This window comes from Chiroxiphia lanceolata, chromosome 7 (assembly GCF_009829145.1).
Source record: "Chiroxiphia lanceolata isolate bChiLan1 chromosome 7, bChiLan1.pri, whole genome shotgun sequence".
NCBI lineage: Eukaryota > Metazoa > Chordata > Aves > Passeriformes > Pipridae > Chiroxiphia > Chiroxiphia lanceolata.
Window position 1 is genome coordinate 8,744,782 of NC_045643.1, and position 15,743 is coordinate 8,760,524.

A 15,743-nucleotide genomic window follows, 5' to 3' on the forward strand; every position below is an offset into this window, starting at 1 on the left:
GCAATATTCACTGTGTTCTGCACAGCCCTGCCCGTTAATCAACATTGTAATAAAGCAGAAACAGAAACCACTGGAAAAGCAGCAGAGCTGCTGAATTCAAGTTAGTCATACAAAACCAGCATGGAGACAAATGCAAATGCAATTGGGTCAAAGTAGTCATTTGCCTACTGATTAAAGAAAAAAAGATATATGTGCTGAATTACGGTTTGCCTTAAAAAAAATAGCATAGTTTTCAAAGTGTTAATTTTTTCTTCCCTATTTTCTCTGGGTTAGTGTTTCAAGATGACTGCTGCCCCATATAGATTTATAATATGTATGTGTTTACTCACACATCTCTAAGTCAACAGGAAAGGCAGACCAGAATACTAAATCTATCATTAAATCTACATGTTGGCACCTACAAAGAGCTGCAGGACTTCAATTTTTTCTAGATAAGATTGAAGGGATAAATTGAAAGAACGAAAAAACAAACAAGCCATCCTTAAAATACACACACAACACAAGAGAGGTAGAGAGATGGAGAAAAGAAGATGGTTTGTGAGGTTGTTGATTTTCAGTTTAAAGCAGTATAATCTCTGATTCTTTCTAGATGGCATATGGGTCTGCTGACAAACACTATGGTTCAAAAGACCCAGCACTGGCTTGGCTCTGAAGTGGCAAGTGTTATTCCCAATTTGGATGCTGAAGTGTGATGCAACTTCCAGCCTTTGCCTGACTTGGATATCCAGACTATGCTTCACAGATTTTATTCTCTCCCTCACTGTGAAGTGCCTCACAGTATCAGGGTGTACCACACTGGAGTCCTAACCTTAGAATTAGGACCTCTAGATTCTACTGTAAAACAAATGGTGATGATGATATTGATGGATTATGACTTGCTTTTTTCATTCTGCTTTAGTATAGATCATAAAGAATTAACATAAAAGTCAAACTAGGATGAGGTCTGTGTACCCAGGGGCCCATACAATTCCCACTGAAGTCAGTAGGACTTGAATGGAAATTGAAGGAGGCTCTGAAACTAATTCCAGGTAGGTGCTCCTGCACTGCCGTGCTGGTGATCACAGCAACACCTGGTGTGACAGTCACCCACAGTAAAGCCATCGGACTGTGAATGCAAGCCAATCAACAGGGCTGAGAGTGCAGACAATGCAGGGAGGAGAAAGATGTGTTCAGCGTGAAAATGAAACCAAGAAGAGATGTCCTTAGCCCGTTAAAAGCTATAATGAAATACTGCATCTCGAGTTTGTCGCTCTTCGAAGGAAGCTAGGAAACGAGAAAGAATTCATTACAAAGCTGCTCAAGACCAAAACATGAATCATTGGGTTCTAAAAAAACCCAGTTGTCTAGAGAACGGCATAGATGAAAATGAATGGAATCTCTTTAAATTACTCCCTGTATAAACTCTTTCACTTTTTCTGCGTTTCTGATTAGTATCTTTCTGGGATGTGGGTTTTTAAATAATTCCACACCATACTCCCAGCTTCTGCAATCAAAACACAGAAATGGCTCTTGATTCTGCATTTTTCGTCTTCATTTACAGGGAAAAACGTCTTCTGCAGTAAGAAACTTGAACACCTACTGTCTTACCCATCCTCTGGATAGCCCCAAAAGTGCATGCTGAAGGTTCAGTAATCAAATGACATTAAGGTTCCCCCATCACTTCACAAATTAGGGAACTTCTGTATGTTAGTGCTGCATAAAGGAGAATTAAATCACCTCTGGAAAAGCCCTTAAGATCATTGAAGTGCTAAGAAGCTGGGACCTCTGATCACAGTGTGCCTGACAGGAAAGCAAAAAAACCCAAATCCTACACAATAAATTGAGAAGATTTCTCTGCAAACCCAGGTGGAAATATGTGGAAGGAAAACATGGCAGCAAAACACAGCCTCTGGCTGTATTGTTCAAGCTCTGTCTAGTTTCCTGACAAGAAGAGGTTTGTGTGACCACATGGTGTGTTTGTCTACAAGGGTGTGCTTTGTCCATTGCACCAACCCCTTTCCAGCTATTTCTGAACCCTTTAGCAATTCTAATTTCACGTGATGAGCTCTGCTGAGGGAACAGCAGTACTGAAAGCTGAACTGGTGTCAGTCACGGGGGAAACCACCTCAGCAATGCTGAAGTGTTGTGCTACCCTGTGACCTGTCAGCACTCCAACACAACAAGAAACCAGGCAAATCAGGCAGAGAACGACTGTTCCTAAGGGCTCCCAGTGCCCAAGGTATCTCAGGTGCCTCACTGCAGACATACTCAGCACCTCTGACACCTACAGCCTTCAGCACAGCCCCATTCTGTTGAATTAGGCAGAGATATGGCTGGCTGGGAGCGTCCCTATGGCTGTAGTTTTGCTAAAAAAAATGCTGCACTGGTTAGTTTTTTTAACAACTACTGGTTGGAGAAGCATAAGAAAGGAAAATATTCAGAAAAACAGAAACCACAAAAGATTGCCTAAGACCTCGGGCTTCTCACAGAAGCATATCCCACTCATGATTGCTGGAGTGGATTTTACAAGACTTTCTGTGATGACATCCAAAATTTATTACAGCTTTTACAACAAGACCATGTCTAATAAAGAGTGATGTAGTGTCAATATTTACTTGGCTGGATTTAGCTTCTTGGGGCACATAAATATACTTTTGTACTTTAAGAACCACCATAGCTGCCTACTAAATCTTGAATAATACAAGGCAGCTTTGTAGACCTTTAAACACATGTACCAACTTGGTTCTTTCTCCTTCAGGAATCTGCTTCCTTACTACCTGCCCAGTCAGTCCCAAGGTCCTGTTCTGCTCATCAGAATTCTGTCAACCTTAGCTTCTAAAAGGAAACTGTTTGGAAACCTTGCTTTTAAATTCCTATGCTTTTTGAGAATGGAATTCATTACTTCCAGAAAGTGGCCAGGTTTGTTTTCCCACCACCTCAGTACACAGATTTAACAGAATATTCCGAGTTGGAATGGACCCACAAGGATCCTTGGGTCCAACTCTTAAGTGTGAAAACACTGTCATGCATATAAATCAAATTGTAGATTTCTGATAAGCACTGAGTAAGGAATTTCTCTGGTGTAATGGCTTAGAAAGACAATCTAAAAGGACCCTGGAGTAAAATAGGAATAGTTGGAAAAAACTTTTGAAAATTAATAGCAATATTTTATGTTATGGTCTTGGGTGAGCCAGATCTGAAGCATTTTAAAGTGTCCTGACTTCCAGAAAACAGCCTGAGTCCAATATCGGAAAATCAGGTCCTGTGCAGGTCCCTCATGCTCATGTTGTTGACCACTTCATAGGCAAAAATAATACTTTATGTACACATTGCACTCTCTAATATACTGGGTACCAAAATTAAACAAGGACTAGGTGATATTTTGCCAAATAACATGACTGTGTTTGAAAAACCTGAACCCAGCCAGGACCAGCCATAAAACTGGGTAAGAGCCCAGACCTGCTGTCTGTGTCTTAAGCAGAAAGCTGGTTCAGGTCTGGTGGCTGCCTCAGCTGGAGGAATCCAGCAGCATCCCAGCCCAATGCTGACCTTGCCCTTCCGCTGCCATGGGGGTCCTAGAGCTTACTCAGGGAGCTTGGGCAAAAACGAGGGTAACTCTTAAGGACAATCTTCCATAGCTATCCAAAATAACCCTGGCCTTCACAGAGAAGCCTGACCTGCCAGCCCCACCATGCAAGTAGCACCCAAAAGTCACACTCCCTACCCCATGGCAGGGCATTAGCCACACCCAACACTTATACTTCCAAGAAGGATTGCTGTCAAACAAGCAAATCCATTAATGACTGCACCTAAGAAATAAAAAAAATAACTAAAAAAACCCCAACCCAACCCCCAACTTAAAGGCTAGTTTGCCTATATTTTACAGTATCCCCTGTATGCCACAAAGGGCTTGGACTATTTCTATGTTCTGTTTTGCTGTTGCTGTCCTTATAAAAACACATTGTTCTTTCCCTGTGACATTTCTTCATATCTTTGAAGGAGTGCTCTCTATTGCCACAAAATATTTGGCTTGAATCCTCCAGTGAGGAGGAGCCAAGGGTCTGGCTCATGTTTTAAGAACAAAAGAAATATTACCCTAAACATAAAACAAATGAGTACAACTGTAACAGTAGATGGAGATAGAGCTCCTAGCACAACCTATGAATAATTCCAAGTCCTATTAGAAGTAACACAGCTTTCTGAATTTCCCTAGAAAACAGCATGTCATGATTAGGTTCCAACTTGACTAAAATGCAAAATACCATTTTTTTCAAAGAAAGAGCTGAACAAAAGACAATATGTAGTGCGACAACTAAATTGCAAAGCATATCCACTTAAAATCTGAAATTGTGAAAGACAATGTGTGTACACAGAAGCACAGAGATATTAAAATATGGCTCTTACCTCCATCCCCAGATCCTGAGCCGGCATCTGAGAAAAAAGAACAGAAAGAAATTTATATTCATGCTCTACAGCATGTCCCGTATGCACACAAAGCAAGACTTCAGTTAAGTGTGCTACAGCATCCCTTACGTTTGATGTCATCCCTGAGTAAATTATAGAGATCTAATCTGAATGTAGCTAACTCAAGCCATCTTTTTCATGTCTCCATTTTTTTTTTCCTTAAAGTGTCTATATCAGACAAAAATAACATAAGCCATGGAATGCTGTAATGTCCTCATAAGTCTGTGCCTAGTTTTGCTGTACTAAGACCGATGAAGCTTTGTTCCCAACAGTTATGCAAAGTTACTTCACTTGGTCACTACTAAGTCCTCACCACCAAGGAGAAATTTTAAAACCCATATGTTCGAGGAAAGACCAATTGTAAATTCATGTCATTATCTTTACAAAACAGTGACATCTCATGAGATCATAGATAGCTGGAACAAACCATTAAATGACTATTATTCAAAGTCTTCAGATAAATTATTAAAATTCCATTTTTCTCAAGGTTGTTGCTGAGTTTCAACATTGAGTGCTTTATCTTTATTTTTCCTCTTCTCAACATTTTGTTGGCTGGAATGATGAGAGTCACAAATTTAGAAAGTGCAACATCACGAAACTGCCAAGCCCAGAGCTTCATTAAGAAACTTCCTAAGCAAGGCACGTACAGAAATACACACACCTAGGGTTACCAAAAATAATGCATAAGAGGAGTTTCTTCTGCAGGGAAGGGAGGGAGGTTGCCATCCTATCCTCCCTCTTAGTGAAACATGCATTTACCAGCAACAAGATTAATAGAAAGAGTTTGGAAAGGCTGCTTTAGGATCCAATTACCCTATGAACCGTTAGGTCTCGTTTAATGACAGCAAGGTCTGGTGGATCTGAACTGGCTTGTACATGCCATCACTGCTCAAAATTAAAAAAGAAAAGAAAAAATCTTTGTTTAAATAATTGGTTGCAAGAACTGCTCAAAATGTTAGACTTATACAGCAAGGCTGCAAAGGACAGATGCTGAAAAAGGGAACAGAAATAATGTTGTTTTCCCTGTGACCATGTCCTGAATTTTCCTGATTTCATCTTTTGTCCTGATGTTCTTTCCCCAGTTAGCTACTGGGGAAAGAGGAAAGAAAGATGTCTTTACCACAGTGCCCTCATGGGTCTGGGAAGCACTGCTTTTACAGGTGTGTCAGGTCTCCCCAGCACAGAAAAAGAAATGAATGCCTGCTGTCACCTGCCTCCCACAATGAGCTACTGCATTTTTTGGCTCTTTGGAGGGAAAAGACCTTGTGTCTCTCTTCCTGCCCTACCCTTCAGTGCCCAGATCCCTGCCAGCTCAGGAGGGCTGCTCAATGCCAGTTCTTCCAGAAGCTCAGGACTCTGCTGGGGATTCTTGAGCACCATCTCTGCCCCATCCCATGGGGAAAATCTAAGGCAAATGGCTGCTCACTTCTTCACTAAGCCTCCTCCTTGGGAGAAAGAAAAAGAGGCCAAAGACCTTGATCAAGACTTTAGGAAACCCTTTTTTTTTTTTCCCTTCTCTGCTTCTGAAATCCACAATATGTTTCAAAGAGAATGCTTCCAACACAGTCATTGCCAGTAGGCAAGTGTTAGCAAAGTTGTAGCAATGCACTGAAATTATCCCTTTAATCTAAAAGTTTGAACCAAAAAAAGACCAGTTGCTGTGCTGAGAGAATCTAAGTTGAACAAATCCTACACCACAGTAGGCTTTGTCAGCCTGAGCTCCATTTAATACCAATTTATAGACAAAAAAATTGCAGCATATGTTTTTCACTTCTTGAAAATTGCCAGGTAACAGCTTCAGAGGAGAACAACATTTCCAGGGGAAGAAGTTTATTTTCTCTCAGGTGTATGAAACACAAAATTACAGCACTGAAAAAAGTTTGTCTAATGTACTTTTTATTGACTCCTCCGTCCTCAGCCAAGAAAAAATTCTGCTTTAAGTTTAAAGAACTCTCTCAAGAACAAAGACTTACTCCTCCTGCTCTTTTCAAGTTAACTTCACTGCCTACCTCTAGTAGATACCGAGCACGAAATAAAAACATCAAGAACTCCTGCACATAAGCAACTCAGTTTTCCTGACAGGTTTTGCTCGTTCACCTTTCTAGCTGCTTCATAAAAGCAGAGATATACACAGGTCATGAGGCTCAGAGTTAAGGAAAGGTATCTCACATGCCAGTCTGTTTTCACAAGCCCAGAACAAAACACCTGTTGCACAGACCTGTTCATTTAGTGTGTTTTGGACTAAATCTTCAGGTGGTGTAAATTGGTATGACTCATTACAACCAGTGGTCTGTTAATCATACCAGCTGGGATTCTGGCCCTACAAGGACAAGGAAAAACCTAAGAAAGTGGATTGCAGGCAATAATGCTCCAGTTCTCTCTCTCCAGATTATGGAGAGGTTTGTGGTAATCCAGATGCCCATTTATCAGACATCTGCTCACTTAATCTGCTTCCAATAACTTGTCGTAGCAGCTCAGAAGTGTACACAGGGCACAGGATGATCAGGAGCACAAGATACATATTAAAAAAACACAAATCAACTTCTGCGCTGAGCTCTTCAAAACAGTGTCATTGGTATAGTGTATCGTAGATTGTAAGCCTATACAAAGTTACTGAAAAGAGAAGGGTGGCAGCAATTTATCATACCTGAGATTGCAAAGAATTAACCTGGAATGAATTCAAAGCAAGAATCCAAATGGCTTTTGCCATCCAGAGGTTATTTTACTCGGGGGCACGGCGGGGTCCACAGGCAGCCTGGAGCGCGCTGTACGTACCTGTCGCGCACGATCCTTCGGACACGAGGAGTATTTCGCTCTGCTGCTTGCAGGCAGCCTGTTTCAAGTAGCATTCATTCTGGTAGGTGTCACCATTGGAGCCACACACGGGCACGTAGTCATTGTTACACTGGTGGGAATGGACACAGAGCAGCAGCATTAGTCACACGAGCAGGTGGCACAGCATCATTTTGGGTAACCCCCCTGTCCCCTTCCAGTATTGAAACCCTAAGAAAACAACAGAGAGGGAGACTCTCCTCTCCTCTCTTCATCTTTATAGTTACCAGGGGAGAGAGAGGGGGGATTTTTAAAAAGACAAATCAGACTTGAACAGGTGAGGGAAAAGGTAATCTGAACGGGCAAAGTGTTCAGTAAGTGCCCAGAGAGAGGCCTCTCCCTGCCAGAACGAGCAGGGTGCGTTCCTGGGGAAGGAATATGGGCAAGGTAGAGGGCTCCTCACATCTGCCATGACAGCTCATGTGCTTCCATTGGATGGCTACAGACAAACTGTAAGGAACAGGTTCGCTTTCCCCTCTTCCTGCACACACACTCCCTCACTGCCACGGAGACGGCTGTTTGCACATACACAAGTGTCTGCCTGTGCATCTGTGACTATTTAAGTACTTAGCTATAATTAGAACTAACTGGACAGAGGGAAATTATTTCTGAGACACCTACAACCAAAATCTATCCCTCTTTCTGCTGTGACATTTCTGTTCCCAGCGAGCTGTGGCTGGGATGCTCCACAAAGGTCCAAGCTCTCCCCATGGTGGCCAGTGGGCAGGAGTGGCAGCACTGCAGCGAGCTCAGCAAAGAAGTTTCTCACACCACACACCCTCCTTCAGCTCATAGTCCTGCTGAGCTCCACAAAATACCTGCTTGGTTCCCTCTACCACCGAAAGACAGCTTTGCCCTCTCTTTTTCATTTAAAAAGAGTAATAATTTCATTTTATACTGAAAATTGGGCAACCTACCGGGTGCAGTTATCATAAGATAATCACACTCGGAGGCTTAGAAATACTTGGATGTGCCCTGTACATGGTAATTATACCAGGGATATGATTATCTCGTGATTACCGTACTCCTGGTATGCCTCATTGTTTAATTAGAACAAATGGAATGATCACAATTATTATTTACAAATGCTCACCTCTGCCTAAATCCGAATAAAAATTTAGAAGAAATCATACATCCTACTTAGCTATATTATGCCACAAAGTATCTGAGGTGTGTTTGTCAGGCACAATGTAAAACACAGAACAGAAATTTCAGGGATATTAACATCAAAAATGCTTTGAACTGAATGACTACAGAAGCGATTAACACAAACAATTGCATAGATTGCATTAATTGCAGGCCTCCACACAGAACAGCTGCCAAGAAATTATTCATAGTTGGTCAGAGTGACATTTTGATTGGGCCAAAACAAATGACATTTTCCTTTTGCATTGTATTTTCTTAAATCTTCCAATCTGCTGCCCACCCCCAGCGCCCTCTTCCCTCGGAATAAGGAAGAAAACCAACAGCCTCCTGCTCCTAACAAAGGGTTCCTCCTTGCAGAGATTTCAAACAGTTGATTAAAAGTGTTTCTAGGCTATTTTCACCATTATGTTCCAAATCTGAGCAATGTTGCAAGCATAAAATGCCAACTTCATCCAGAATCTCAACAGCAATTGCTGGAGGCTGATCTGGAATACACAACCGGGACAATTAACACAATCGTGCATATTTTTTAAAGCACGAAGCATCAAATTCTGCTTGCTTTGGACACACTATCTGCTTGTCACCTATGGATTTGTGTGAAATCTGGCCTGAAGCATCTCAACAGGCTTTGTTACACATAGAAACAATGTTGGATTCTTTACCCAAGAAACAAAGAAACAGGGGCAACTTCTCCACCGATTTCGCCCAGAGCAAGGGACGATCTTTACATTGACTCAGCTGCAGATCTGAAAGGTCAGATGGCTCTACATCAATGGTGAAGTCCTGATCCACAGAAAGGAGTGCTCCATCACTCCAGAAAGGAGTGCTATGAGCTAGGCTGGAACTTCTTCTAAAGTTTAGCAATTTCAAAATGTAATTGAGATTACATTTCCTGGGATCCCAGGAAGTATTAACTCTCCTGGGAGAAATTTCTGTCTCTCCTGTGGCTTCTGCCCCACTCAAGCTTAGCTTTGGCCAGTGGAGGTAGAGGATACTCCATGGTGAGGACAGGTGATGAAGCCTTTTCTTTCTCCAGCTGTGCTGGTCAAAGATGTATTTCTTCATCTGCTCCCCACTCTTCCCACCACCACCTTTGAAAAACTAGTATTTAGATGGAAAAGGTGAGAGCCACAAGGAACAAAGGAAATTACATCTTTCCAGATGGATCCTGCCTCGGCTTTCAGCTGGAAACTGTAGTGGAGGTTACCCAGAAAAGAAGACAAGACCATTAATGAGAAGGTTGTGATGTTAGTCACCAGGTTTTTCCCAACCCACCAGAGCAAGACTCTCACATTTGACCGTGCTAAATCCTGCACTCATAGTGATTTACTTTCATAAAATACTTCTTGCTAGTACTGGAGAATATCAGATGTTGAAAGTCAGTTTCCTCAGACTAGTAATGTGTTTCTGCCATTGGTTTAGGGCTCAGTAGACTAAGTCCTAGATCTAAGAATGATTCTTCATGCCCCAAGTAAGGACTGATTGAGCACTCAGGGAAATCCATGTCAAAACTCCCACTAAACCTCACAGCACAGTGCAACACCGTCCACTTCTCTCTCATATGTGCAAGTTTTTAAAATACAGCTGTAAAGCAGGGAAATGGATGCAACCAATTCAGCTGAGTGGCAGTCAAAGGCTGCCTTCCTCAGCACTTGCAGCCTCGAGTGTCCGCTGTCACAACCAGGGACAAAACAGCTTTACAAGTGTTTGGGTCAGTGCTGGACACTGAAAGTAGGTGGTCTGTTTTTTTAAAGAAAATGGTAACCTGTATAACTCCTGGTAACACTGTTAAAAGTTTGACCTCCTTCTGGTATCCTGGATTAACCACCCCCAAAATGGCACCTACATCTGGAACCAAGTAGCACAAAAATATATTCCAGAAATACAACAAAGCTGCAAGTTGGACAGGTGATGTCCCAGCTCCATAAACACTGAACACATTCAACATGCATGAAAGATTCAACATGCATGAAAAAAGGACTCCATCCTCACATAAGAAACAGTGACTGAACCCAGTCCTGGTGGGTAAAGAGAAAAGACACTGATGGAAATACCCTGGTATATTTTTTGATATGTTCATGAAATAAAAGAAGGGAGAGTCCAAGTTGCCAGACCTATGGCTCTGGGCAGACAGATGTAGATCCCAGCAAGCCATGTCTCCAACCACATGCCTGCTGGCACAGCTCTATCCATTCTGTTGGACCCACTGAGTTTGAGGGAAGGAAAGGGTGGTGATTTCCCCCATGCTCAGCCCCACTGCTGGAGACAGCACTGTCCCAGTGCCTTCCCTCCCTGCCAGCACCAAGCTCGGGGCTTGCCTTGAGCTGGGACGGGTCTAAATTTCCCGATCAGAGTGCAACATGTTGTTTTCAAACTCAATACATGTCTCATTCTGAGGAGTCACAGTAGACTGTGGCAAGAAAACCAGCTGATATGAACCTCTTTCTCAGTACATGCCTGCTGGCTCTCCAGGGATGGAAGCCTAACTCAGGTGTTCCAGAGCAGTTTGATCATATTCAGCCTTTCAAATACAAATAAATTAATTTTAACTCCACTTGGACAGACATGATGCATCTGCGATTCTGGTCTGAAAAAGCCCAGATCAAGACTGCTGCAGCCCTGCTATCCATTTCTGCCTTCACCAGCCCAGGACTCTTCATCAGTACGGAAGCAAAATTAGCTTTTCATCCTTGTCTATTCTCTCCAGCTGCAGTTAAAGTCCCTGGCAAATTCTGAAGAAAACATAAAACATAGTTATGACGATGCGGATTCTGCTATTGATTTGTTCATTATCACCCCAAACAGTCGCCACTGAAATGGGGACTTGAGTTCTGACGGAGGACTCTCTTACTCGTGACATAAATTACCTGGCCAGCTCTGCCTCACTTAGCCAGCCTCAGACACTGCACTACAAGTTAATTTTCTACTCGGGTGGCATATCTTTTTGGCTTGTCACATTGTCCACTGATGTTACAAGAGAAGCTAACATCCCCCCAAGCTCTGCCTGTATCAAAGCACACGCGTTCGACTACAGAAGCCCCCGGCACCACATCGCCCTTCGCAGCGCTGGCACAGGATCAGCCACAGGTAATTTGCCCTCCAAGGTCACAGTCAGCCCTGCGGCTCCACAGAGGGCTCATATCAAGACAAAGAGCGTCAAGTGTTCACAGGGCCTGATCCAAAGGCCACTGGAAGCAAAGATTACGGTTGATTTCAACCCATTTTCTAGTGATCAAGCAGGCTCAACTCAGTCTTTTGATCTTTTTAACATATTCATATACTAATTATCTGATTTCCTGAAATCTGTTTCAACTCCTCCCTACAGAACTGCTAAACTCAGCATACCTATAGTGTTCATTTCTCAAAGAGGAGATGACACAGCCCAGAGAGGTTTACTTAGCTTCATTTATCCAAAATCACCAGGGACCGGCATCTTGCCCTGGGAAAACAGTGCTCCCAATGCCTTCTTCTCTGCCGATAGCAACATCTGAGTTCGCTCCTTCCAGGCTACGAGTCCAGTGCTTCATGCCAAATGGCAACACCAAACTGGGACCAAAGACAAGTCCCAATAACTCTCAGCAGCTTCTCCAAGTTCCTGGTGCCCGTGGCACAACATCTGCCCTCACTTACCACCAAGCAATGGGACACATCACAGACATCTCACTGTCTTACAAATTTTTCTTAGAAAGAGAAAATAGAGCAACCCGTAGATCACTGCACATGCTGAGCCAAGGCAAATGCTCACAACAGCATTCTCACGTTCAGTTTTTGACTGCATGCAAACTCCAAATGGAAGAAAAAACTCCCACGATCAATATGAATTTTCTCCCAACATAGAAAACACAAGCACTTCAGAAAACAACTGTCTTGCTCTTATTAGCCAAAAATCCTTCTTGGGGTTTTTCTCTGAAGACATATTTGGCTCTAGAAATATACACGGTACTTGTCATGCTTCAAAGTGAATAGTCTATCAAAGCTCAATATTAACATAATCATTACAGATGTGCACGATCTTGAACTGTGCACTATTTGGCCTGCCCTTCTGTAAATACTCAAAGCAGCATTATAAGTTTCACCACTTCACAAATCCACATTAAAATGCAAAAGATCACTGAGGCATAAACACAGATACAACCTCGTGCTGGTATATGCTTAAAACCCCTTTAATTTGTTCAGTTTTTATTCAGGTCATTATTTAAAGCCCAGCTGTTTTGTGAGTTGGTTAAAACATATTAAATGGAATCCTTCATAATGAAATAGTCTGACTTTGAGAATGCCTCAGGTTTAGATGTAGCTATGAGAGGAAGAGAGAAGAACTAGAAGGAAAAATCCCTACTACTCAGTAATAGCTCTCCTAAAACTATATAAAACCTAAAGGAAGTTCATCATTTTGGAACAGAGGGATTGCTCCTTAATCTGATCAGCTGGGCAGATAAACAGGCAGAAGCATTGTCACTATGCAGCCCTTCCTGAAAATATTGCATAAGCACATTACAGATCCATTTCTTTAACTAGATCAGAACTCCGAATACAATAAGCCATGATCTGTATCAGAAATGAATTTAGAAAGGACTCTAAATCCTTGTTAAAAGGGTAGAGATGAAAAATCAGAAATGCACAACCTGAAACTGCAGACCCAAAGGGACATTTAAAGCTACAGCATCCTCATTTTCCAAGAGAAACTTACGCCTTCTTGACACCAGTTGGTTCTCCTGCCAGCATTTTATACACGCTGCCAGGTTTTCCCTCTAACTTCTCCACACATAGAGAAATAAATTGCCAAGTGATAGGTAATAAAGGTAGATCCTTGATTTGTATTCTCATTAGTGAATTAGAGAATGAAATATCAATCCTCTTACCTTGAACTGACAGACACAAGTCACACTGTCTCCAATCCTTAAACACTCCCCATCAAATTTACAGGTATTGGTGTCGCAGAGAAAGAGATCATTTTCTCTGTCATCGTAACCTCAAATGTAAAGAGGGAAAAAAAAATAAGTCAGTTTTGGTCTAGCAAGAGGAACAATACGGGATGATTGCATTTTAATGCACACAGTACAATAACCTTGTTGATGAAATAACAGAGTCCAGGTTTTCTTTTGTCCTTCCCTCTCCTCTGTTTCTCACTTCTTCTCTTATTTCTCCCTCAGTGTTTCTCTTAGTCCATATTCCCCAGTACCTCACACACTTTTTTTTTTTTTTTTTTTGTATTTCACAGACTTGGTTTCCTCAAAAGTCACCCGGTAATTATGCTATTTCATGGCTCTAGGTTGGAAATGTCATCAACTTATCCCCATTCGATCACAAATCTGTTGGACAAAAGTCCAAATTGGAATTTCGCCAGCCCGTGACACAACAAAGCCCCCAATAATAAAGACAAACAGGCTGTGTGTTTTCCGTGATGGTCTGCCTGATTCCAATGAAGATTGATGACCTCTAAGTTAACAGGAGAAGTGCCAGGTTCCCCACAAGCCGCTGAGTGAACCTAGCTCTTTGCCTTCATTTTCTCCAGGAAAAACCAACAGATCTGACTGAAGATTCAGTTCACGAATACAAGCATGAATTTCAGATTTTGCTAGCTGACTTCCCACTCCAAGAGCGTGCAGCAAGGTATTAAACAAAACAGCTATATCAGACTCCAAACCCATTAAGATCTGAATCCATTGATTTTTTAAAAAAACATCCGAGTGCTCTTAACCATATCACTACAGGTTTAAAATGAAGAGCTTACAGTGCAAATTCCCTCCGATGTAACGCATTATGTACGATCCACGCAGTACCCCAAATAACGCTCCTTCCCTAAAAAGGCTACTACAGTCTAATTTCCCGATTATTCGGTGTATCGGAGAAGGACCGGCTGCTGACCTACATAGGAAACTCATTATAAAGGTCAGCCCGACTTTAAGGAACAGGCAGCGCGTTCCCGGTGTCGCGGTGTCCATCCCCCGATCTGCTCTCCGTTCGGCGCGCACGGGAACAGCCGCCCGCAGGATGCGCACACGGGGCCCCGTTTCCCTGCGCCCCGCTCCCGCAGTTACACGCCGGGCTGCCCCGTTTCAGCGCAGAGCCGCGCTCCGGCGGGGCCGGGGCTCTCTCTTTCTTTCTCTGCGCCCAGGGAGCCGCCCGCAGCCGCGGCGCTGCGCACCGGCGGAGGGCGCGGCTGCCGCGCCCGGCGCCGCGGAGCGGGAAAAAGCGGGGCCCCGGCGCCTGCGGCCGCACCGGGAACGGCGGTGAGCCCCGACACCCGGGACTTTTTGCCTCCGCTATTCCCCTGTATAGAACGGGACGCGGCATCGTCACCCGCTGAAGTTGGCTCCCCCCGGGCTCGCCCGCGCAACTCCGAGCGCCCGGCGCGGCTGCCGGGACACTCGCTGCGGGGCCGGGCGCGGGGTGCTCCGGTGCTTACCGGAGCAGTTCCAGCCGGTGGGCGTCTGGCAGTCGCTTAAGGAGGTAGGGAAGGCCGCCAGCTTGTCGGGGCGGGCGAGGACGAGCAGCACGGCGGGCAGCAGCAGCCAGCAGCAGCAGTCGCAGAGCGTCCAGCCGCCGCCGCCGCACTGCCGGGGCGGGGAGGGCTCCCAGGGCACCATGACTTCCTAACTCAACTCTCCGGCGGCGGCGGCGTGCCCCCCGGGCGGCGCGGCGGGCGGCAGGGACGGGCGGCGGGGGCCGCTGGGCATCCCGGGGCCCCGGCCGGCGGCGGCAGCGGGTCGGCGAGCGGCGGCCGGGCGCTACGCTGGGGCGAGCGGCGGAGCCCGGCGGGGCGGCGCGGGGGTGCGGGCGGCGGCGGGGCGGGGAGCGGCTGCCATAGGGGCCGGGCGGCGGGGAGCGGGGGGAGGGCGCGGAGGGGCCGCCGCCGCGCAGCCGCCGCCGCCGCCGCCTGCCCCGCTCTGCCGCCCGCATCCCTCTGCGCGGGGGAAGCAGCAGGTCCCGGCCCGCCGCGTCACGTGCCGCCGCCGCGCCGCCCCCATTGGCCGGGCGGGATGCGGGGCCCGGCGGGCGGGGCCGCTGCGCCCCCGCGGCAGCGCCCGGGGCAGCGCGGGGAGAGGGGGGACGGGGCTACGGGGGGACGGGGGCAGCGCGCCCCGCGCTCCGCACCCCTCTGGGCCCGGGGACACCGCCGCGCCGTCCCGCCCCGCCGGCTGCGGAGATGCGGGGCAGCCCCGACGGGGCGCGGGCCGGGCAGCGCCGCGCTTCTCCGCGCCCGGCGCCGAGCCGCAGGTGGCAGGGCTCGCCCGGGAGCATGGGTATGCACAGCCGTGACAGCCCCGCCGCACACGCCCAGGCGCAGCCGGAGTTGCCGGCCGCGGACTCGGGTGCCGGTG

General features: G+C 45.6%; 1 protein-coding gene across 1 annotated transcript in view; it reads right to left on the reverse strand.

The window, feature by feature from the left end:
• The window catches only part of TMEFF2 (transmembrane protein with EGF like and two follistatin like domains 2), a 127,800-nt gene extending 112,528 nt beyond the window's left edge, over positions 1 to 15,272 (reverse strand). Inside the window, exons 1-4 of the mRNA XM_032692973.1 lie at positions 14,828 to 15,272; positions 13,281 to 13,390; positions 7,219 to 7,348; positions 4,384 to 4,410 (exon numbers count right to left, since the gene is read on the reverse strand). Coding sequence (XP_032548864.1) covers positions 4,384 to 4,410; positions 7,219 to 7,348; positions 13,281 to 13,390; positions 14,828 to 15,008 — 448 coding nt within the window. The 5' untranslated portion in view covers positions 15,009 to 15,272. The remainder of the gene's footprint in view (positions 1 to 4,383; positions 4,411 to 7,218; positions 7,349 to 13,280; positions 13,391 to 14,827) is intronic.
• Between the last annotated feature and the right edge of the window lie 471 nt (positions 15,273 to 15,743).